Genomic DNA, 25,721 nt, shown 5'->3' with positions numbered 1-25,721 from the left:
ATAGAGCCACCATGGTAAGGGTACGAGTGAAAAGGGCAGAGTAAGTCTTGTCCCATAGCAAGTGGGGAAGTATGCTTGCAACGAATATGGAAACATTATGTCTTGGGTCTCAGTCCCATAAGGAAGGCGTATTCGTTAGGATTTTGATTCTGTTACTTTAACAAAAACCAAAATCACACTGGCCCAAGGAAGATCGGAGTTAGTTTCCCTTTCCTCTAAAGTCTGAGCTGTTGATTGACCAGACCCTGCCCCATGCCATGGCCCAGGGACCCAGACTCTTATTGCTGTACCATCTGTGAATACACTGTCCTTTTCCAGAGTCAAAACTGGCTCACCACCTGATCCATGTCCCAGCCGCGGGGAAGGGGGAGAGGGGAGTGGAGGACACATCCTTTCCTTTTCAATACTCACTGGGAAATTGCCCTCATCATTCCCACTTCAACTGGCCATAACTTCATACACAGGACCTTGCTAGCTGCAAGGAAGTCAGGGAAAGACAGCTGTTATTCTCAGAGACCGTGATCTCAGGGATTTTGCTGAAATTAACAAGGCAGGCACACATACTGGGGAGTGGCTCACAGCCTATTATAGAAGGAAAGTGATTTTAGAAATATAGTGTTACTAATCCACCTTTCACCCCTTATGATAGAAAAAAAAAACCGAATTATACTCATGCAGGAAAGAATATAAGGAACATGTAATTGGAAAAATCAGATCATCAGGGAGGCTTTGTCCAATTCTGACCAGTCTCGGGGTCAGGATGACAGCTTCATCTCAGGAAGGTATGCAGTGGGTCGTTCTACAGCCAGCTGGTTTTCAATGACATAACACGCCCTGCAGCTCTCCAGAATCCGGGCCTGGAAGTACGCCTTGTCCTGCCCCTGCCAGGTGTCAGACTCGATGTACACATTGTACGGGTCATGGGAGTGCTCCAGTTTCTTGGAGCGGATGTAACTTAGCATGATGCCCAGGGTGAAGAAGCCGAAAAAGCCAAGCACCATGAGGATGTACAGTGCCGCCAGCTTGCCGTCATCATGGCCCAGGGACCTGCGGGCCAGGTTGGATGTGTTGTTGCCCGGTTGAACTGTCCCCTGCCACAGCTTGGTCAGCAAGGGTGTCACAGCCGTGGCGTTAGACAGGATCATCCTGGGAGTCAAGGTTTCACTGCGGGAGGGTGAACTTCCCAGGAAAACTTTCTAAAAGAAAAGTGCAACCTGAAATCAAAAAATATGTATTGGCCCAACCCCCACCCCCCACCCCAACACAAACACACACCCCACACAGTTTTTAAAAATCTCAGTAAGAGGGGTGCCCTACCAGAGTATGACGGGGGAGTACTCGGTCATGGTGTGTGCCACCTGGGATCTACATAATGCCCTCTCTTGACTGATCAAGTGATAAATTGATTCACTTTTATTTCTATTCACCACCCCCACTCCCTGCCTCCATAGGTGATCACCAGAACGAGTTCCCTTAATACACACATTGTGTCGTACGTGTGCCTTTTAATTTATACGCTATGGGCCAAATTGTTCTCTCCAGCAAGTCATACGTTCAAGCCCTAACCCCTAATGCAGTTGAACCTGGAGGTAGGGTCTTTCAGAGGTAACTAAGTTAGATGAGGTCATAAGGGTAAGGTCCTAATCTGATAGCACGGTGGCCTTATAAGAAGAGGAAGACAGGCCTTGGTCTGGGTTCCTGTCTGGCATTGGGACTTTTCAAAGCTTCTCAGGTGATCCTACTTTGCACTCAAGCTTGAAAACCACTGAGCTATGATGTGGGCCCTTAGGAAATTAACCAATCCGTCTTTTGTGCTGCAGAGTACCCGGAAGAATTATATAAGAAGAGAAATAATAACTTCATAGCATAATTTTCCAATCTTGTTTGTTTTTCAGATTTTCTTTTTCGGTCTTGCATGTCCCTGAGAAAATCTGAATGGGAGTTGCGGAAAGAAATTCTCAAGTCATCACCATGACCTCAGCTGTCCCTGTCCTAACTCACAGTGGCACCTCAACATTATGGTAAGCCTGTCGTAACTTTATGCTGGACCAGAAAAGCCAAGTTCCTTAACTGCCTTTCAAATAACAACTCTGCATTTTTAACGAAAAATCTTTTGCTGACTTTACACTTAATTTATTGTATCGCTTTTGCTAAATGCCTTCTATGCCCCCAAGGCCTGCATGCTGGGTCATGTGGTGTTTTTGCGTATTGAGTCACAAAATGAGTTTGGCAACGTCCTCTAATAATCAGCATGGTGTAAACGACACAGAACCCAATCCTCACAACAGCTGTGGGTTTATGTCCCATTCTCCAAGTTCACATCCATTATAATGCCAAAGCACTGTCTAGTGGCCACAGTGAGGACTGTTGGACTCAAATGGATGTGGAGACCAGCTGATCCAACAGTCTTAACTTCATAGAAAACTGGTTTCCACAGAGGTGAGCTGACTTGCCCAAGGTCACGTCTGCGATCAAAAATACATCTAAACTTTAATCTTTTAGCCATGGACTCACATTTTATTAGCATAGAAAAAGGAGCTCTCAGGACCTTGCAGAGAGAAGGCAGATCTGTATTTAAGTTCAAAGGGACCAAGGAGCTGGCTACTTGTGTCAGGTAAAACTGAGTCTAACTAATTGGGAACTGGCTTCTGACCTACATATGCCATCAGAAGAGCCCTCTGCCCCACCGGCAAGAACCACAGCGTTTTGTAGCTCGCACAGGAAATAGGGGGCTGGAGGAGGAAGAAGCAGCAGGAACCAGGGAGGTCCAGCTCCAAACACAACCAATTTGATGATCAGCCTGTGCTAAACATTCTCAAACTGGCCTTACTGGGCCCAGAAAGAAGGAAGTGGGGTGGGGGTCTAGAAGTTTCTGCTTCTGCCTGGGTTTGAGACTCTTCAGGAGGCATAGACACTGCCCCCAACGAAGGTTAGTGCAATTTTTTTCCGTCAAAGCTGAGTCCCAGAGCTGCTGGTCTACTGAGAATCACTCAGGATTCGGGACTGTGGACAGCCGAGCTGAGCTGCAAATTGACAGCAAGCATGCCTCCAGCACCCCGGGATCCTGCGAACGCCCCAACTGTACCCAGGGGAGAGGGGGAAGTAGGTGATGTCACGCTGTTCCCGGCACACACCGCCCCTTCTGCCTTTCTCCCAGGAGTTCCAGATCCGTCTCATATCAGCACCCATAACAGGCTTTTAGAACAGATTTCCTAGTACCGCACCTCTCATTCTTTCTTACGCATTTACTAAAAGGGCAAGGCTTTTGTGGCAGACTCCAAGCTCTCTACTGAGAGGGACAGATTCTGGGGGCAAGTCAGGGGAAGAGGAATGTCAGGGTTCCAGAGTTCCAGCCCTGGCTCAGTCCTAGCTACTCCTCGCGGCTCCCAGACGGTACTGTAGCTTGCTTATCTAGGTGGGATGGGGATGACATTCCTGCCATTCTTGTCAGCATTTCCTCGAAAGAGCATCCAGTTTTGAAATCAGCATTTTTTGTTTCAGGAAGCAGAATTAGGGTAGAAACAATTATGGATAAGCTTAATTTGGGGGAATATGATCTTACTGAGTCAAGAATTCTGTGAGCCAATTTTCCTTGGAAATACCTGTCAACTGTCTTCATCTTTATCGAAACACGCTGTCCAAATTCTGGAGATATATTTACCTCCTAGCAGCAAAGAGGGGCCCAGACTCTTCCAGGCAGTCAGCGGGCTTTGTCTTGGGCTTCTCACCTTCCTCTCTCCCGGGAGAGGAATCACTAAGGTGGCCAAGGTCTCAAACAGTCAGGATGAAACCTGTACAGAGGCACCGCATTTGACTGTCCTCAAAGATCTGTAAAGGTCTTTCTGCCACCTCCCTGCTGGATGTGTGGTGTGGTTCTTGAGTCTGGTCACAGGGCTAAGAGCATCCCAGACCTCTCTGTGGGTGGCAGAGAGGAGCTCTGGGGTGTGAAGGGTCGAAATGTGAACCAGACAGCTGATGAGAGGGACCCGGTCAAATTCAACATGGGAAAAAGGATGAGCATTTTGGCATGGAGAATGGGTGGCAGCAGGATTCCCAGACTCTGGGAAGGGAGCTGAAGTCACATAGAAGGAAGAATCTCACCCTCAGCAAATTAAATGAATTTGGGGAGTCCCAGTTTCCTCATCTGAAAACTGGGGATGATGGGATGACTGGGGAGGCATGAAACAAGCCCACAACCTTCCTATCTCTTGCTTTTGCTGCTCTCTCTGCAAGAGAGTCATGACCACCATGTCTGCCTGCCAAAATTCTACTGGCCCTCCAAAAGCACACTCCTATGCCAACCTGTGAAGCCCCTTCCAGATGTCCCATCCCCTGCTTTGAGCCCTCATAGTACCCAGTCTGTACCACTCAGATTCTAAGCTGTGTTGTAATCATTTGTAGGCTCGTCTATGCATTTCCAGGAGCTCAGGAGGATCAGAGACTGTATGGTTCACCTTGTCCTCACTCCAGCCCCCAGAATGAGTCCATATGGGTTTGCTGAATTAAACAGGCATGGAAAGTATTAAATTTAATACAACTACAATGTGAATGTGAGAGCAAATAATCAACAAAGTAGAATACACTCTGAAAAGAGCTTGGTGTAACCAAATGAAAACCTCTTTCAATGTAATCTGTTTTGATATAATAAAATTTAAATTATTTTATGTATATTTATTTTATTAGCATTATTTATTTTGTATATTAAATTTTATATTATTAATATAGTTATGTATAACTATATTAATAACTATATATATCTGCAACCCACCTTATTCCTAAAAAGGTTCAAAGCCATCAATAATTATCAATAATACAGCATAATTTTCACCCATCCTCCCCAATTCCCGTAACTCTTACCTTGCCCTCCTTTTTATCCATAGTACTTGATCACCTGCACCTAGTATAGTTTTTCTTATTTATTCTGTGCATTGTCTATTGTTTGTCTTCCCTATCAAAATGTAAGCTTTTGAGGGCAGGGATCTTTGCCTGTGTTGTTCCCATGTATCCCGAAGACTAGAACGGTGTCTGGCATGTGGCGGGAGCACAGTGAATATTGACAGATGCAGGCACGCATGCATGGATGCATGAGTGAGTAAATGTCCCACTCAACTACTGGAAAGCCCGAACCACACAGAAACTGTCTCACCAGCTCTGCCTCCAGAGACTTAAGACGACAGGAGTGAATCCCTCTGATGTCTTCACAGGGTACTTTATTTTCAAAACAATCCACTTTTGAATAACCTGTCAAAAGCAAGACATACCTGAATATTCTGGAAACTAAGAATGCCTTCCTCAGACCCATCCTCAGCTCATCTCTGATGAGCAGCAGGAAACAGAGCAGAGCCAGCAGAGGGGTTTTGCCCCCTGGTTAGAAACCCATAGAGCAGAGTCAACAGCGCCTTCTAGCAATTCACTCATCACATGAATTAAAGCAATGGTGTGATCACAGCAAAGTTCCCCACCATGGTGACCATAAGTGACAACTGTGGTTATTGACAAGGCCCTTCCTCAATGGAGCTGGAAGCTCCTTCTTAACCTAAAAGTGGACTCAAACAGCTCACATACAGCAGTCTGAAAAATCGAGGGTCGGGGGCAGGGGGCGAGGATGGGGCGGGGCGGAGTAACGTGATATACTCAGCACATAACACGTGACGGCTACTGGGTCAACTTTCTTCTGAAAGTTCCACATTTTCCCCAGTTACTACAATCAAGATCAGATACCAGTAACGTTCTGCGTGTCCCATGCCTTCTCCCTGGGGAGATGCCAAGGCCCAAGAAACTTTTCTGGTCCAAAGAAAACCCACAAAAGATTCCCTTTGAGGCTGGGTGCGTTTGCAAATATTGCCCCATCTGGAGGTCTTTGAAACCAAGCGGGGGGCTGGGATCATGGGCGGTTTTAGTTTTCTTTGGATGCTTTTAAGTATTTTCCCAATTTTCTCCAGGAACGACTGTAATTTAATAATAATGGGAAAATGTTGTCGTTGTTTGGTGGTGAGATGATTTTCTAGGCATGCGTTCTAGAAGTGTAGAAGGCAGAGGGAAAGGAGGCGTGAGGCCGAACCACCTATTCTGTCTCCCACTAAGGGGATCGCGGCGCCTCCTGGCCCAGGGGCTGAGACTGGGTGCCTGGAGCCCGCTCAGGGTCGCCGGCCTGGGGCATCGCGCTCCGGGCGAGGAGCCGGGAGGCAGGAGCCCTTGACTTACCAGGTCTGGGGCGCGGAGAGAGCCGGGAGCGCAGCGGGGTCCAGGGCAGCCAAGCGCAGGGCACCGACAGCCGCGCCCCAGGCGGCGCGCTCCGCGGGCAAGTGCGCGGCGGGGCGGGCGGGGCCTCCGGAGCCAGAGGGCGCCCCGCCCCGTCCCCGCGCGTCCCCGCAGAGCCCGCGGCCCCCGGGCCACCCCAGGCCATCCCGGGGCCCCCCCGGATCCTCCGCATCCTGCGTCTCCAGCAAGCGCTCTGTCACGCTGGGTAAGCGCAGAGCCGGCAGAGAGTCTGTATAAGAACTGCCAGCCAGCCAGCCAGCCAGATATACCTTCCTGAGGAGTTCGGCACTGGCAGGCAAGAAGCCGCAGTGGCCAAAAGAAGTCCGTCCCGGAGAACCCCACTGTCGGCCAAGCACTCGCCAAACACTCCTTCAAACATCTCCAAACAAGAACTTCAAATCAGCTCAAAACCACAGCAGACTCCTTTTAGCTGCGTCCTGAACCCCAGCAGTGACCATGCATCTATCGGCAAGCATTTATTGAGCACCTACTGACAGGTGTCCTGTCCTGAGCTGGGGGTGCAGCTGTGGACCAGACAGACAGGGGTCCCCGTGTGCAGGTGTCAGTGGTTGGAGCCACCCATGCGTTGGCACCCCAGCTCCGAGGTTCCTGGGGCAGTGGGAACAGCCTTTCAGGCCGCCAGGAGCAAACTGAGCCTTGGCCCCAGGAACCTCCAGGGAAATTTCACAGCTGCTGTCTACCAGCTTGGGGGGTGGGGGCGGGTAGGGGGGTGGCGAGCGTGAGACGGGCAATTCCCAAACGACAGTCCTGTGAAAGCACTGGGCAATAAGGTCCAGGCTTGCGGTCTACAGGCAAGCAACAGAGAAATTAGATTCCTGACCTAGAGATAGAAGACATTTTCTCGGACCCCCCTAGTCTTCCTGGGCCAGTCACTTCTGCTTGAGCCTCCGCCTGGGGGTTCTCTTGGGGAGGAGGCCACTGAAGGCTCTGGGAAGGGGTCCATTGGATGTGGCACTTTAGGACGCAGCCCAGCTAGCACAGGCAGAGCTGGCACTCCCCTGCACTACGGGTGCTAGTCTAAATAAACCCACACAGCCACTCTGGAAAGTTCTAAAATGTCCATAGCCTTGATGTGTACTTATACTGTGTGACATCTATTCTATGGAGGGGATCTGAACTGTAGAAAAGCTTTATACATAGAAAAGTTCTTTGTAGTTTTACTTAAAATAACTAGAATCTGAATGTCTCAAAATAAAGTGGTTACATTATGTTACGTATGATAGAATATTATTCTACATACTGGAATGTTTTATGTGGTCATTAAGATAATGTTTACAAATAGTTTGTAATGTTAAGTGAAAAATAGAAAACCCTAAATTGTACATACAAGATGCTATGCATTATTTCAAAAGACTAAGAAAACACATCATGATGTTAATACTGTGTGCTAGTGATGGGCTTACATGGTATTTATTTTCTTATTTATACATTCTATGTTTTCCTTTCCTTTTTTTGTAATAACGATATTCTTTAACATTTAGGAAAAAATACATAAACTTTATCTGAAAATTGTCTGGATTCTACCCCATCAAGGTCATGCTGTCTGTATTTAGTATCTTTTTGCTCACCTTTCCGCAAAAGAACTCCACCAGGAAGGAAAAAATGGATCATGGAAGCAAAAATGTTTGTCCTGTAGAATTTATGTGCTACCCTTTCAGTAATAATCCATGGGCCAGGTAAACATGCATGGACAGTGTGCTCCAGACCAACTGCAGAGACCCCCCGTCAGGGGATGGGGTGGTCAATGTCTGCCCACCTGTCACCCAGTTACTTTGCAGACTGTGTGTTTGGAAGTGTCTTCAAAAAGGTAAAGTAGGGGCTTCCCTGGTGGCGCAGTGGTTGAGAGTCCGCCTGCCAATGCAGGGGACATGGGTTCATGCCCCGGTCCGGGAGGATCCCACATGATGCGGAGCGGCTGGGCCCGTGAGCCATGGCCACTGAGCCTGCGCGTCCGGAGCCTGTGCTCCTTGACGGGAGAGGCCACAACAGTGAGAGGCCCACGTACCGCAAAAAAAAAAAAAAAGGTAAAGTAGGGACTTCCCTGGTGGTGCAGTGGTTAAGAATGCAGGGGACACCAGTTCGAGCTCTGGTCCGGGAAGATCCCACAAGCCGCGGAGCGCCTAAGCCCGTGCGTCACAACTACTGAGCCTGTGCTCCAGAGCCCGTGAGCCACAACTACTGAGCCCGCATGCCACAACTACTGAAGCCCATGCACCTAGAGCCCGTGCTCTGCAACAAGAGACGCCCCTGCTCACCACAACTAGAGAAAGCCCATGCGCAGCAACGAAGACCCAACGCAGCCCCCCCACACACAAAAAAAAGTAAAGTATTCTGGGAGTGGTGATTTCTTTTTGCGGCATTCAGGATCATAGTTCCCCCGCTGGGGATCAAACCCATGCCCCCTGCAGTGGAAGCAAGCAGAGAGTCCTAATGAGTGGTGATATTCTTATTTCTCTCCCTGGTTCTCTCTATCCCACGTTTGATGAATTATTTTATTGCAGTCATACCGTTGTTGTCATTCCCTATTCGTAATGATAAAACACAATTACGGATAAGAAAGTGTATTTTGTTGCCTTCAGCAAACTTGAAATGGCTTCTTTTTTCTTTCTCTTCCTTCTCCTTTTACTCTTTCATGCTCACCTCTTCCCATCATACAGGTGTGACTGGTCTTAAACAAACATAACAACAGAGCGACAAAGTCCTTGGGTCATTTCCCTTTTTTCTCTGGCTCCTCCACCTTCTCCATTCCTCTTGGTCCCCTCACTGGGAACTGTCCCTTGGGAGAGAGGATGGCAAATGTGGGCTCTGCTCCTCTTGGTGGGTTTATCGTCATCTTCCATGAGCTCCCACCTCAATGCAGGTGACATCCAAAGCCAGAGCTCCAGCCGCTTCTCGTTCTTTCTTAGGAAGATCTCAACTTGCAGCTTGGAGTTCCTGCTCATGTTTCTAATCCTTTCCACACGCTGCCAGAGAAATAGAGTCCCCGTCACCAGAGAGGACTGTCTTCGTTGTAACCCACCCAGGACGCACATACGGAACCCAGGATCGTGCAGATAGCTCTTTGCCGTTTTCTCTGGCTGCTGTTCTATTGGCATCCATGCCCCTGTGTTAGCCTGGGGAACATGCCTTTCCCTTAGGACCCCTTCCTTCTTTCTTGTTGACCCTTACTGCACAGCTTCTGGTATCCCCGAGGGCAGCTCTCACCTGTCAGTGAGAGACACCTGGAAAGCCAGCAACTTTTTTGAGCAGCCACAGAGCATAACCTGGGTGCCGTAGTGCGCGAAAATTGCAATACTTTCTCCTCACGAGAAAGACAAGGAGAAGGAAGGTCATTGAAGTCCTCATCCTGCCCCCGGTGATGGATGAGGAGGTACAGAATGATGGAAGAGAGCCCGGCACTGCTGCCTCGGCTGTGGTCCCCCCAGTGCCGCCCCAGCTCCATCACCATGCCGCGCAGATGGCTGGACGTGTTTGTGTCTTCTCTACTGGCCATTCAATGCTCGCATCTTTTCTGTCCCCCTTCCTTAGCCAACAGCTCCCACCTGATTCACTTGGTCACAGGAGGCCAGCTTCAGTTTCCTCCCAGGGCTCCTTTTTAGGTGGGAGTCCTGCACACAAGATGCATCCTTCCCAAACGCGGCATTCTCCTAAAACCCTCTTGAGCGCTGATCCTGTTCCAAAAAGAAACCACTCCCAGCCTGCTTGGAGCCCTACAGGCCATTCCAGCTCCCAACCTCATTTCCCGGTGCTCTGCCCCTCTGAGCTCCCGGACCAGCAAACGAGGCGCCTCCATCCCCTGGTCACTGCCCATCCTTTCCCCCTGCTCCGGGCCCTTGTTCATGGGGTCAGCCCTCTGCTTCCAGCTTAACAAACCAGAGGTTGATGATTGTCCTGCAGCTGGAGCTCAGGACTTTTTCAAATCCCAGATCTTCAGCAAAGGTCTAAGACTAGGGAATGCTAGTCTTAGACTAGCTGCACCGCACGGCATGTGGGATCTTAGTTCCCTGACCAGAGATCAAACCCGTGCCCCCTGCAGTGGAAGTGCGGCGTCTTAACCACTGGACTGCCAGAGAGGTCCCTGTTAGCTTTAATTTTGAATTGGTTTTTAGATTAAAAACATTGAGAGCTCTTATACTAAATACCTAGACTTTGGCTTCTCTCACAAAACCCAGTGGATTCAGAAACTTATGCCCATATTTGGCAGAACAAGTGGCAGGAGCTGAGGGCACCAGCCCCTTTCCAGAAAAATGCAGACTCCACATTCTCCCTGACAAGGACCCTCAGCAGGCCCCGCTTACGGAACGCCCTGCCTGGTTCTGCAGGTACTGAGTTTGTCACTTTTATTCTAGGCCCTTCCCTTCCAGGAAAAATTTCCTGCAATGCCCTTTCTCTGGCTGTTCCTTCACTTTGCACACCTGGGAACTCACTTCCTCATTGACTTGTTTTGGCCTCGTTCAGATGTCATGTTGCACGTGCTTTTTGGCTGTTTCAGATGTGTATGTTCTGTTTGTCCTTTTAGAGCAATGGTTCTGGATTCTTCAGGATTCCTTTGGGAATCTGAGAAAAGCTATGGCTCTCCTCAACCCTTACCCCAAAGGCACACGTGTGCAACATTTGAGCTACAATTGCGCAGACTTATGGACCCCTGATGTGCTAGATGATTCTTGGCTGCTGTGTTAGGAACTGCTGATTTAGGGCAAGGACTGTCTTTCCCATAAAACAAATTCAACACTGTGGCATCAATTCTATGGGGCTCTACAGTGCACGGTGCCACTGAGTGTTGCCTGGTGGGCGGATGGCAAGATTATCCATTAAAATAGTCATTTAAGCTCCCTCTGCCCAGGTCTCAGGGGCACTTGCACTAATTTTTGTCACCCTCGAGTCATTCAAAGAAGACGACGCAGCTGGCTATAGACCCATGGATTCAGGCATCCCAGCTGCCCTTGCATTTGACAAATAACCACAGCCTTCACCTTGTTATGAAAAGAGCACAAATCCAATTAAGAAAGTTTTTCCAAAAGAAATAACAGTGTTGATTTCTGCCCCCACCCCCCGCCTCTCTCCACCCCTTTATGTCCTGGAATAATGCTGTGCTGATAAGAACATGGATAAATTAATTACAGCTTGGAATGTTATTTATGGCTAAGAAAGAACACTAAATCTACACATACAGTGTTTGACATTTGAATACAAGCATAGCCCTTATGTTAAAAAAAAAAAAACCCTCAATCCATCCAGTTTACACTGACATATGTCTAATCCTTTTAAATGCTGTGGATTTGAAAATCACAAAGGTAACAGTATGCTGGCTGTTCTACTCAGCCAAAGAACAAGGAGACGCAGGAGTGAGATTAGCATCTCTTCAGTTCTTTGCATGTCTGAGATTATTTCAGTGTACCTCCAATTCCTGATAACACAGAAGCACTCTTGTGGCCAAAGTGCCTGAAATGGAAATGCATTGGCAAGCCTGAATTTAAAACCAGTGCAGGCAGGCTTTCTGGGAATGTGTGTGAAGGTCACTTTTTTTTAGAAACGGACTGTCCACAGCCATTGTCATGGTTTCTGTGTTATTTCAACCAGGACCTCAGCCTGGAAGTCTGGATTCATGTGGGTTTCTGCAGGTCCTCCACGGGGATTGAAGGAAAAAGTGAAGAAATCAGGGGTGGTGTCCAGCATGACTCAAAAGGGGATGAGAGGAAAAATATTCAAAGGAAATCTTTAGAAAAGCAAATTCCAAAATACTGGGTAGGCCAAAAAGTTCATTTTTAAGTGCACAATTTGTAAACAGTGAAAAGATTTTGATAACAGTCTATTGTTTGTTAATTTTTAAAATTGTCGTTTATTTTATTTAAAAATTTTTTATTGAAGTAAAGTTGATTTATAATATCGTGTTAGTTTCAGGTGTACAGCACACTGATTCAGTTATATTTATATATTCTTTTTCAGATTCTTTTCCCTTATAGGTTATTACAAAATACTGAGTATAGTCCCCTGTGCTAGACAGTAGGTCCTTGTTCGTTGGTAACAATCTTGATTTTCAAACTGAATCCTTATTCTAAGTAGTGTCCTAGTTTAAACTCGGATCCCTTTCCTTACAATTTTTCCCAATAAATAAATCTTTTCCGTGGATGACTAGTCAGTTCAATTCAGTATTTATTGAGTTCCTCTATGGGTAGGTTGTAGAGCACCCAATCAAATGTATGTTCAAATTCACCCATCTTGCAGATTAGAGCTAAAATATCCTTTCTCTTGCTAACCTCCCCCATGTCCCAACCAACACACACAAAGACTTTCTGGCAGAAGTGATTTTCTCTCTCTGCTGGGGACCACTGTGCAGGTTCCAACAGCACCAGGGTGTCACCTATGACTACGCCCTCCACCCCCAACAATGATCTCAGGACTTCTTTTCATTTCTGAAGCCCCTACCAAAGGCCAGTCTGTACCGACTTTTACCAGGCATCTCACAAGAGTTTCAGGGCTGATCTCCTGGCCCAGTCCCACCCTCTTCATCCATCCTTGCATGGTCCACTTCACCATTCTTCATTTTCTGCCTCACATGTCAGTAATCAATGACCATGTCGGCTGTCCTCCAGCAGTAAGCTCTACCAAGGGACAGGTTCTACCAAGGGACTTGCCTTTCAGTCATCTACTATGACCAGCAAGGAGCTTGGCATGTGGAAAGAGATTCCTAGATATTTCTTGAGTGGAAAACCAGTTGCTCATCTATGCGTGATTTGGGGGATGCCCCTTTCTGGACCAGTCATGGACCAGACCATACCACCTGGTGGTGTCTGAGCATGACAGAGCCTCAGTGAACATTTGCTGAATTGAACTGAATTGAATTGAATTTTGGAGCATGGAAATTTGTACTAGAAAGGTAAATGGGAGGAATAAGTGGGAATGACACTATCTAAATTAAAATCCAGTGCTGTGACAGCAGATCGGACATTTTCTCCTCTGATACTATTCTTGAAATTACAAAATGCTCAAGGTATCAAAAGCATTGAAAAATTGGTCAAGGGAATTGTCTTTAATGAATGCCATGATCATTCAGTGTTCTATTTCTCTTGGCAGCAAGAATGAGTAAAAAATAAAATTGGGATGGGCTCTGGGGGAACAGGCTCTGCAGGTAACCAGATATTCTCTAAACCTGAACTAAAGCACTTGAACTCTCTGTTTCTTGTTTTGCTCATTTGTCACTCGGGGTGATAGGAATACCTGCTCTATCTGACTCATTGCATTGGCATCATAAAGTAAAATAGTTTCTTTAAATCCCTGTGAGACAAGGCAGTAAATTGAAAATAAGAAAGATAGGGAAGAGTGTTTTGAACAAGGCAGCTCAATGAGTTCTTGCTTTGATCCATCCTTTAGCCTGAACACAAAGCCATGACAGATAAGGTATAAAAATAGAAAGCTAAAAAGAGATATCTGGCTCAACAGAGGCAGAAGAAAACTCCTGAAAGCCTCTGGCCCAGGGGGCTCTTTGTTTAAAATCAGCAGGGAGTTTGGCTCCTATGGGATAAACCCAAGACACAAACACCCAAGATGGCAGACAAGAACTAAGTACGTTGCTTAAGTCAAGAACTGGGATGGGAGCCCCATGGCTTTCCATTGCCTGGAGACCAATATTTTAGAAGAATTAGAGTCTAGGAATGTGGGGCTGGAGACCCAAGCCCCAGCCAAAAACTGAGCCTAGTCACATGCTGGCCTCATGATGGCATGGACGTCCTCACAATCACTATGGGACAGAAACCCCAAACTGCCTTTATAAAATCTGGTCCAGGATGAGGTCACAGAGTCCAGGTGAAAGCTATCACAAAATGATCATCAGGGAAAAGCTCACTGGGTGGGGTGGAGGCAGGTGCGCAGCCAAACGAAAAGAATAAAAACAAAACCCCACTCAAAATGAGCCTAAAAATTAAAACTCTAAAACATGTGAAGAAATATAATATGAAAGACAGTCAAAAATCCTTGACTCATTTTATGAAGCTAGAACACTCATACCAAACTGGATAAAAAAAGACAAAAAAGGAAAGTCACAGCCAATATCACTTCTGAAAATAGATGCAGAAATGCTAGATACATGGTATATCTCTCCATCTATTTGTATCATATTTAATTTCTTTCATCAGTGTCTTATAATTTTCTGCATACAGGTCTTTTTTCTCCTTAGGTAGGTTTATTCCTAGATATTTTATTATTTTTTGTTGCAATGGTAAATGGGAGTGTTTTCTTGATTTCACTTTCAGATTTTTCATCATTAGTGTATAGGAATGCAAGAGATTTCTGTGCATTAATTTTGTATCCTGCTACTTTACCAAATTCATTCATTAGCTCTAGTAGTTTTCTGGTAGCATCTTTAGGATTCTCTATGTATAGTATCATGTCATCTGCAAACAGTGACAGCTTTACTTCTTCTTTTCCTATTTAGATTCCTTTTATTTCTTTTTCTTCTCTGATTGCTGTGGCTAAAACTTCCAAAACTATGTTGAATAAGAGTGGTGAGAGTGGGCAACCTTGTCTTGCTCCTGATCCTAGTGGAAATGCTTTCAGTTTTTCACCATTGAGGATGATGTTGGCTTGTCATATATGGCCTTTATTATGTTGAGGAAAGTTCCCTCTATGCTTACTTTCTGGAAGGTTTTTATCACAAATGGGTGTTGAATTTTATCGAAAGCTTTCTCTGCATCTATTGAGATGACCATATGGTTTTTCTCCTTCAATTTGTTAATATGGTGTATCACATTGATTGATTTGCGTACATTGAAGAATCCTTGCAGTCCTGGAATAAACCCCACTTGATCATGGTGTATGATCCTCTTAATGTGCTCTTGGATTCTGTTTGCTAGTATTTTGTTGAGTATTTTTGCATCCATGTTCATCAGTGATATTGGCCTGTAGTTTTCTTTCTTTGTGACATCTTTGTCTGGTTTTGGTATCAGGGTGATAGTGGTCTCGTAGAATGAGTTTGGGAGTGTTCCTCCCTCTGCTATATTTTGGAAGAGTTTGAGAAGGATAGGTGTTAGCTCTTCTCTAAATGTTTGATAGAATTTGCCTGTGAAGCCATCTGGTCCTGGGCTTCTGTCTGTTGGAAGATTTTTAATCACAGTTTCAATTTCAGTGCTTGTGATTTGTCTGTTCATATTTTCTATTTCTTCCTGATTCAGTCTTGGCAGGTTGTGCATTTCTAAGAATTTGTCCATTTCTTCCAAGTTGTCCATTTTATTGACATAAAGTTGCTTGTAGTAATCTCTCATGATCTTTTGTATTTCTGCAGTGACAGTTGTTACTTCTCCTTTTGCATTTCTAATTCTATTGATTTGAGTCTTCTCCCTTTTTTTCTTGATGAGTCTGGCTAATGGTTTATCAATTTTGTTTATCTTCTCAAGGAACCAGCTTTTAGTTTTGTTGATCTCTGTTATCATTTCCTTTATTTCTTTTTCATTTATTTCTGATCTGATCTTTACGATTTCTTTCCTTCTGCTAACTTTGGGGCTTTTTTGTTCTTCTTTCTCTAATTGCTTTAGGTGCAAGATTAGGTTGTTTATTCAAGATGTTTCCTGTTTCTTAAGGTAGGATTGTATTGCTATAAATTTCCCTCTTAGAACTGCTTTTGCTGCATCCCATAGGTTTTGGGTCATCGTGTCTCCATTGTCATTTGTTTCTAGGTATTTTTTTATTTCCTCTTTGATTTCTTCAGTGATCACTTCGTTATTAAGTAGTGTATTGTTTAGCCTCCATGTGTTTGTATATTTTACAGGTCTTTTCCTGTAATTGATATCTAGTCTCATAGCGTTGTGGTCGGAAAAGATACTTGATACAATTTCAATTTTCTTAAATTTACCAAGGCTTGATTTGTGCCCCAAGATATGATCTATCCTGGAGAATGTTCCATGAGCACTTGAGAAAAATGTGTATTCTGTTGTTTTTGGATGGAATGTCCTATAAATATCAATTAAGTCCATCTTGTTTAATGTATCATTTAAAGCTTGTGTTTCCTTATTTATTTTCATTTTGGATGATCTGTCCATTGGTGAAAGTGGGGTGTTAAAGTCCCCTACTATGAATGTGTTATTGTCGATTTCCCCTTTTATGGCTGTTAGTATTTGCCTTATGTATTGAGGTGCTCCTATGTTGGGTGCATAAATATTTACAATTGTTATATCTTCTTCTTGGATCGATCCCTTGATCATTATGTAGTGTCCTTCTTTGTCTCTTCTAATAGTCTTTATTTTAAAGTCTATTTTGTCTGATATGAGAATTGCTACTCCAGCTATCTTTTGGTTTCCATTTGCATGGAATATCTTTTTCCATCCCCTCATTTTCAGTCTGTATGTGTCTCTAGGTCTGAAGTGGGTCTCTTGTAGACAGCATATATATGGGTCTTGTTTTTGTATCCATCCAGCCAGTCTGTGTCTTTTGGTGGGAGCATTTAATCCATTCACATTTAAAGTAATTATCGATATGCATGTTCCTATTCCCATTTTCTTAATATACCATGTTCTTGGATTGGAAGAGTCAACATTGTGAAAATGACTCTACTACCCAAAGCAATCTACAGATTCAATGCAATCCCTATCAAACTACCACTGGCATTTTTCACAGAACTAGAACAAAAAAATTTCACAATTTGTATGGAAGCACAAAAGACCCCGAATAGCCAAAGCAATCTTGAGAATGAAAAACGGAGCTAGAGGAATCAGGCTCCCTGACTTCAGACTATACTACAAAGCTACAGTAATCAAGACAGTATGGTACTGACACAAAAAGAGAAATATAGGTCAATGGAACAGGATAGAAAGCCCAGAGATAAGCCCATGCACATATGGTCACCTTATCTTTGATAAAAGAGGCAGGAATGTACAGTGGAGAAAGGACAGCCTCTTCAATAAGTGGTGCTGGGAAAACTGGACAGGTACATGTAAAATATGAGATTAGATCACTCCCTAACACCATACACAAAACTAAGCTCAAAATGGATTAAAGACCTAAATGTAAGGCCAGAAACTATAAAACTCTTAGAGAAAAACATAGGCAGAACACTCTATGATATAAATCACAGCAAGGTCCTTTTTGACCCACCTCCTAGAGTAATGGAAATAAAAACAAAAATAAACAAATGGGACCTAATGAAACTGCAAAGCTTTTGCACAGCAAAGGAAACCATAAACAACACCAAAAGACAACCCTCAGAATGGGAGATAGTATTTGCAAATGAAGCAATTGACAAAGGATTAATCTCCAAAATTTACAAGTAGCTCATGCAGCTCAATAACAAGAAAACAAACAACCAAATCCAAAAATGGGCAGAAGACCTAAATAGACATTTCTCCAAAGAAGATATACAGATTACCAACAAACACGTGAAAGCAGCTCAACATCATTAATCATTAGAGAAATGCAAATCAAAAGTACAATGAGATATCATCTCACACCAGTCAGAATGGCCATCATCAAAAAATCTAGAAACAATAAATGCTGGAGAGGGTGTGGAGAAAAGGGAACACTCTTGCACTGCTAGTGGGAATGTGAACTGGTACAGCCACTATGGAGAACAGTATGGAGGTTCCTTAAAAAACTACAAATAGAACTACCATATGACCCAGCAATCCCACTACTGGTCATATACCCTGAGTAAACCATAATTCAAAAAGAGTCATGTACCAAAATGTTCATTGCAGCTCTATTTACAACAGCCCGGAGATGGAAACAACCTAAGTGTCCAGCATCGGATGAATGGATAAAGAAGATGTGGCACATATATACAATTGAATATTACTCAGCCGTAAAAAGAAACGAAATTGAGCTATTTGTAATGAGGTGGATGGACCTAGAGTCTGTCATACAGAGTGAAGTAAGTCAGAAAGAGAAAGACAAATACTGTATGCTAACACATATATATGGAATTTAAGAAAAAAAATATGTCATGAAGAACCTAGGGGTAAGACAGGAATAAAGACATAGACCTACTAGAGAATGGACTTGAGGATATGGGGAGGGGGAAGGGTAAGCTGTGACAAAGTGAGAGAGTGGCATGGAAATATATACACTACCAAACGTAAAATAGATAGCTAGTGGGAAGCAGCCACATAGCACAGGGAGATCGCCTTGGTGCTTTGTGACCACCTAGAGGGATGGGATAGGGAGGATGGGAGGGAGGGAGACCCATGAGGGAAGAGATATGGGAATATATGTATATGTATAACTGATTCACTTTGTTATAAAGCAGAAACTAACACACCATTGTAAAGCAATTATACTCCAATAAAGATGTAAAAAAAAATTCTTGCAATTCAATAATAAAAAGGTAAACAACCCCTCCCACACACAAAAAAGAAATGCTAGATACAGTATTAGCAAACTGAATCCAGTAATTCTAAAATAAGCACTATATCACAATAGAGGTAGGTTTATCCAGGAATGCCAGGCTGGTTTAACACAGGATAATATGAGAAAATCAGTGGGTGTAATTAACATGTTAGTAGTATTAATATTAATATTATGATGTGATGGTCAATTTTATGTGTCAACTTGACTGGGCCACATGGTGTACAGATAATTGTTCAAACACTATTCTGGGTGTTTCTGTGAGTGTGTTTTGGGATGAGATTAACATTTAAATCTTTAGACTGAATAAAACAGATTGCCTTTCCCCAAATTGGGTGGGCTTTACCCAATCAGTTGAAGACCTGAATAGAACAAAAGACTGACTCTCCCATAAGTAAGAGTAAGTGAGAATACTTCTGCCTGACAGCCTTTGAACTACGATGTCAGGTCTTCCTTGTTCTACTGCTCTTGGTTCTTCCATGGCAGCATCTGTCAGAAGAGAGCACAGCATCCATTCCCAGGGCCTGAGATCCACACCTACCAAAAGTAATCTAAGCAGAGGAGAAATTGGTTCCCTTGACTCCTAGAAAACATCCTCCTGCCACTTCAGAGGAAAACTCCTCTCCCAGCACCGTTTATGTTTCTCAGAACCAGCAGAATCACTTCCTGGTGATTTAAGAGTAGGCACTCAAAAAAGGTCTGAAGACTTTAATTCAGAACTTTCCAGTTGCTCCTGGGGCATTATAAAGTGAAATCATACCATGGTTCCAGGCTACCAAACTATGGAGCGACATGGAGATGGGAGCGTTAGTGCAGCGACGTGGAGATAGGAGCGTTAGTGCAGCGACGTGGAGATAGGAGCGTTAGTGCAGCTGCAGATCAATGATCCATGCCTCCTCTGTGCAGAATTGACAGCAGGGAGGGAACAATTGAGTACGTAAACGAAGAGAGCACAGACCCACGTAATACGTGAACTTTTTCATCTGCACAAAAACATCTAGAATATTCTTTAAAAGAAAAAAATGCTGCCCTGTGCGCTCCGCGGCGGCATGGGCACCCTCCCCTTCCAGGCGTGAGGCGCTGTGAAGAAAGCAGAAGCAAGCGGACTCCACGGGCAGCGAGGCGCTGCCCCAGCCCAGCCTCCGTCGCCTTCGGCGCTCCCGTCGTGTGGGCCTGGGTTCCCTAGCACACCCAGCTCCAGCAGCCCCAGAGCCTGTCCTCAGTCCTTCGGAAGCCCCCGCACCAGCCCGGGCCCTTGGCGGAGAGGATGACGGAGCTGCAGTCTGCACTGCTACTGCAAAGACAGCTGGCAGAACTCAACAAAAATCCAGTGGAAGGCTTTTCAGCAGGTTGAATACATGACAACGATCTCTATCGATGGAAAGTCATTATTGGTCCTCCAGATACATTTTATGAAGGCGATGTTTTTCAGGCTCATCTCACTTTCCCAAAAGATGATCCCCTTAGGCCTCCTAAAATGAAATTCGTTACAGAAATCTGGCACCCAAATGTTGACAAAAATGGTGATGCATGCATTTCTATTCTTCACGAGCCAGGGGAAGATAAATATGGCTATGAAAAGCCAGAGGAACACTGGCTGCCTCTTCACACCGTGGAAACCATCACGATTAGTGTCATTTCTATGCTTCCAGATCCTAATGGAGACTCACCTGCTAATGTTGATGCTGCAAAAGAATGGAGGGAAGACAGAAATGGAGAATTCAAAAGGAAGGTTGCCCGCTGTGTAAGAAAAAGCAAGAGACTGCTTTTGAGTGACATTTATTCAACAGCTGTAACTTCACTCATTTCAGGGTCTCCGATTGAGAAACAAGGCACTGTTTTTCCTGCACTCTACCCCACCTATTGCTGGACTTCTGTTGTAATAATTTGGCAAACACTGGCTGGAACTGGGCTGCAGTAAAACATGTCAGTATCAATGCTGACAGGAGCCTAACAAGTGCCAACTTACAGATGATTATGCATTTTGAATTCTAAAGAACTGTTTTAACCTTCAGGAAGAATTGTAAAGACCTGTACATAGCACAACATGATCCGGAAAATATATATACTGTTCATGTACATCCACAGACACACCGTGTACCCAATAATGCTTTCTTGTAGTAAAATAAGAATCATGTAAATTCTAAAAAGATTTTAGCAGGTTTTCTTTCCCTATTCATTGTTCTTATCAGTTTTAAAAGACTCCTTAAAGCATGTCAGATAAAAAGCAATTAGGATTAAAAGTTTCCATTTAACTTCCTTTAAACTATTGAGGCTTCATTAAACTCTTTTCACTTACCAAACTTTGTATCTTCTTTGTTTTGACACACTTCCCTTTGCTTTAATCTCCTCTGTCTACCAGGAAGTTTTCAAATCATTTAGTGCAAATACTGAAACACTCAATAAGCAACTACTTGATTTTTAAAGATGACGTCAGAGGAATGGTTGTCACTAGGTGCTTTGTCCCTTTTGTATTATATTTGCATCCATCTCTTGGATTGGATATTTCAATAACATGTTTTCGTTGTTGAGAGCTCTTGAATTCAGTCATTATCCCCATGAACTAAAAAGAGTTGGTTCTGAATTCAATTCAGATTTTAAATTATTGAAATGTACCCCAAACAGTAAAAAATTCTGATTTGGTTTTATTTTTGCCCTCAGTTACCTAATGTGAATATTGGATGAATTAATCATGCGCAGCTACAGGTTTTCTACTTAACTTCTGGGTTTGCTATTTAAAATGCTGTTTACCCACATACCCTTTTCCTCAGCCCTTCATATTTCTTTGCCTGTATTCTCTATACTGCAGATTTTTCTCACCTAGTACAAAGAAATTATGATGTATATTTTCATGTAATTTGATTTTGGAATTCTGTCACCTTATGTAGTGAGTTCTTCCAAAATATAATTTTTTTCCAATTAAAAAAAAAGAAAAAAATGCTGATTTTTTTTTTTTTTTTTTTGCCCTGTAGAAAGTTACAATTGTTTTTACCAAGAGTCTACATGGGGCTTGATTTACACTCCATGCATTGGCTGGAACACGGATTAGAGATTTGATAGAAAAACAAATCCTGTTTGTTATTTTTTAAAAAAGTTATGCATCCATAATAAATACATAGTCAATAAACCTTCTTATATCTGAGAACCAAAAAACCAACATATGTCTACTTAACTCATTGATTGAAGAAGTAAACACAGTGGAAACAATAAGATATTAAATGACATAGAGTGCTATATATGAAAACCTCTGGGTTCATAAAGTGGTTCTTAGAGGTAAATTTATAGCATTAAATACATTTTTAAAAAGAAAAATAATATGAATAAATGAAACTAAACTCAAAAAGCAAAAGAAGAGGGACTTCCCTGGTGGTCCAGTGGTTAAGACTCCATGCTCCCAATGCCAGCGGGTCATGGGTTTGATCCTTGGTCGGGGAACTAACCCGGGGCACAGGCTTGATCCCTGTTCAGCATCCCGAATGCTGCACAGTGTGGAAAAAAAAAAAAAAACAACCTATGTGATAAAGAAAGTAGAATAAATTAAAATTTAAGCCAAGAACAGAAATTAACAAAAAAGAGAACAAAGAAAAATAGAAAGGATCAACTAAATGAAAAGCCACTCAATAAACAAAATTTGAATATTTAGATGAAATATTTCTCCAGCAAAAAATAAATTACCAAAGTTAATTCATAAATAAATACAATTTCAGCAGAAAGCTAGAATCTATTAAAAGATATCAATTCAGTGAATACATTTAGTAGTAGATTAGACACAGCTAAAGAAAGAGTTCATGAATTAGAAGTAGGTTAAAAATATCTAGAGTGAAGCACAAGGAAAAAAAATAATGGAAAGTACAAAAGAGGAGTATAAGAAATATAGGGAAAAGGACTAACACAAGTGCAGCTGGTGTCCTAGAAGTAGAGAAGAAAGTAAATGGAGTAGAAGAAATATTTGGAGGGGTAGAGATTGAGAATTTCCCAAAACTGATTTCAAAAAATCAAGCCATGGATTAAAAAAATATTAAAAATGTCAGGCAGAATTACTTCAAAGAAAGTCACCTGTAGGCACGTCATAATACAAATGCAGCAAACAAAAGACAGAGAACCTCTTAAAATGAGATGGGGGAAGAAAAAGATACATAACTGAAAGAATCACCAATAAAATATATGTCTTATTTCTCAAAAGGAATGATAGAATCTCCCCCTCCAAAAAAAAAAAGAAATGACATTTTCAAAGTGCTGAAAGAAAATAACTGCCAACCTAGAATTCTATACCTGGTGAAAATATCCTTTAAAATTGAAAGCAAAATAAAGACCTTAATAATTCAAGAAGCATGTTGTAATCTCTGGTGTTGTCACTAAAATAATAATGAAAGAATGCATAGATAATAAATTAATTATGGAGAAATATGAAATAAAAACTTCAGTAATCCAAAAAAGGAAAGAAAGAAAAGGAACATAGACAAGTGAAACTAACAGAAAATAATTATTTAGATGGTAGATTTAAACCCAAATTCATCAGTAATTATACATAAAAGACAGAATACTTCAATTAAAAGGCAAGGATTATGAGGCAGGATAAAAACATAAAGCCTGGTATATGGGCTTTATAAGAGACACCTTTTAAATATAAGGGTACAGAAATGCTAAAAGCAGAAGAACAGAAAACAATATGCCATGCAAACACTAAACAAAATAAAGTTGGCATAAGGATGCTAATAGCTGACAAAATAGACTAAGAAGTGTACTAGAGATAAGGAGGAGAATTTCATAATGACAAGACTCAATTCATCAGAGAGATATAAAAATTCTGTATTTGTATGTACTAAATATATCATCAGTTTATAAAGCAAAAATTGTAGAAAAAAAAAGAAGAAAAAGACAAATCTATGAACAGGGTGGAATTTTAACACACTTGTAGCAGGAACTGATTAAACAAACAAATAAACCAACTGTGGTACCTCCATACAATGGAATGTTATTCAGCAATAAAAAGAATGACTATCAAACCATGAAAAGACATGAAGGAAACTTAAATGCACATTGCCAAGTAAAGGAAGTCTGTATGAAAAGGGTACATATAGTATGATTCCACTTATATGACACTGTGGAAAATGTAAAACTGTAGACACAGTAAAGTGATCAGTGGTTTCCAGGGTTCAGGAGGAAGGGGGGAAGGATGAATAACACAAGGGATTTTTAGGGCAGTAAAATTGTTGCAATGTAAGCTTCTAGGGCAGTAAAATTACAATAATGGTGGATACAAGATACTATGCATCTGTCAAAATCTATAGAACAAAGAGTGAAATCTGATGACTGAAAATTTTTTAAAAAATCATTTAAGAAGTTGGGGGAACTCAGGAAGGAATGCAGACTGTGACAAGAGAAGTTAACTAGTTAACTTTTTTTTAAATTTTATTTTTGGCTGCATTGAGTCTTCGTTGCTCCACGCAGGCTTTCTCTAGTTGTGGCGAGCAGGGGCTACTCTTCGTTGCGGTCTGCGGGCTTCTCATTGCGGTGGCTTCTCTTGTTGCAGAGCATGGGCTCTAGGTGTGCGGGCTTCAGTAGTTGCGGCACACGGGCTCTAGAGTGCAGGATCAGTAGTTGTGGCTCGCGGGATCCAGAGCACAGGCTCAGTAGTTGTGGCACACGGGCTCAGGTGCTCCACGGCACGTGGGATCTTCCTGTACCAGGGCTCAAACCCGTGTCCCCTGAATTGGAAGGCGGATTATTAACCACTGTGCCACCAGGGAAGCCCTAACTTGTTAACTATTGCAGTTCTCAAGTTAACTATTACAAGAAACAACCTCACTGAAGGGGATGGGTAGGTGGGGTGGGGAGAGGTGTTGACCTAAGTGTCTTTGGAAATGAGTGAGATCTCTAAGACTAAAGGCAAAAGGAACTGCATATGAGCTCTGTACACTAGTGGATAAAGCTGTTTCCCTTGGGGTACTGGTTAACAATTCTGATACAGCTATATATGTATACTAGACTGGAACAATCACATCAACGTATGGCCGATGGTGGAGCCAGGTTTCTCCGTATTAGAATGGGAGTTTATGGATAAACAAGGGTAGGATCCATGTAGTAATGGATTTGAGATATCAATACGAACTCATGCTTTGCTTAATATAGATACAGATGGTTACATATACAAGGGTTTATAGTTACACTATATACACACCACTTAGTACACATATATTTTTTGCTCTGTCATCAGAGAAGTCTAACAAGAAATGACACCCCAGTATCAAGCATGGCTTAGTACCCAAATTTTGGTTTCTAACACCGTTCTCCAATAAGATGAACCAGGGCTCCTTGGAGAAATGGCTGATTCTAAGACTAGGCAGGACATATACAAGATGAGCCTGGATAACTTGGTAGTCCCTGAAAGTGAGGAAGAGCTCAACACAAAACAAAATAAAACATTGACCGGTATGTCAAAGGAAAAAGGACCACAGTAGCCCATTGAAAGAGTTCCAGGGGTCAAAGGATTATAACCCAGAAAATAAAGTAAATATCCACAAGTCCATACTGATGTAAATAAATGATTGAATATATTAGTAAATGAGGAAGAAGAGACAAATCTCCCATACAGAAGAATTCCAAGGAATTTACGTAGATACTCTGCCTCCAAGGAGAGGGAGTAAAACTGCTCACTCTGTAAGTGAGGGCTGTGCAGAATGACCTCCTTCCAAACTGTACAACATAGAAAGGGAGAGAAAAGGAGTCACTTTACAGGGGATAAACCGGACAAACGCTACCTCTGGCAGGTGACTAAGGCCACCGTCAACAATCATCAATAATGTTGGCAGTACATATGCTTGCTACGGTGTCATGAAAAAAGCACTTCACCTTTGTGGTCTGGCTCCCACCAATCTAAACCCAGTCTTATCATGAGAAAAACACCAGGCAGGGCTTCCCTGGTGGCGCAGTGTTTGGGAGTCCGCCTGCCGATGCAGGGGACACGGGTTCGTGCCTTGGTCCGGGAGGATCCCACTATGCCACGGAGCGGCTGGGCCTGTGAGCCATGGCCGCTGAGCCTGCGTGTCCAGAGCCTGTGCTCCGCAGCGGGAGAGGCCACAGCAGTGAGAGGCCCACGTACCGCAAAAATA

General features: G+C 43.2%; 1 protein-coding gene and 1 pseudogene across 1 annotated transcript; one reads left to right on the top strand and one right to left on the bottom strand.

Moving 5' to 3' along the window:
• Positions 1-564: 564 nt before the first annotated feature.
• On the bottom strand, positions 565-5,235 carry KCNE1 (potassium voltage-gated channel subfamily E regulatory subunit 1). The gene is made up of 2 exons (XM_027100786.1): positions 5,147-5,235; positions 565-1,196 (listed from the first exon to the last, which is right to left on the bottom strand). Exon 2 carries the CDS (start codon positions 1,143-1,145, stop codon positions 756-758), a length of 390 nt encoding a protein of 129 aa, XP_026956587.1. The 5' UTR covers positions 1,146-1,196; positions 5,147-5,235; the 3' UTR covers positions 565-755.
• A 14,581-nt stretch (positions 5,236-19,816) lies between these two features.
• On the top strand, positions 19,817-20,530 carry LOC113629764 (ubiquitin-conjugating enzyme E2 G1 pseudogene; annotated as a pseudogene).
• Positions 20,531-25,721: the final 5,191 nt, after the last annotated feature.

Source organism: Aethalodelphis obliquidens, unplaced genomic scaffold (assembly GCF_003676395.1).
Source record: "Aethalodelphis obliquidens isolate GAN/ISIS:26980383/991018 unplaced genomic scaffold, ASM367639v1 scaffold1, whole genome shotgun sequence".
Taxonomy (NCBI): Eukaryota; Metazoa; Chordata; class Mammalia; order Artiodactyla; family Delphinidae; genus Aethalodelphis; species Aethalodelphis obliquidens.
This window is presented reverse-complemented; position numbering and strand designations above follow the sequence as displayed.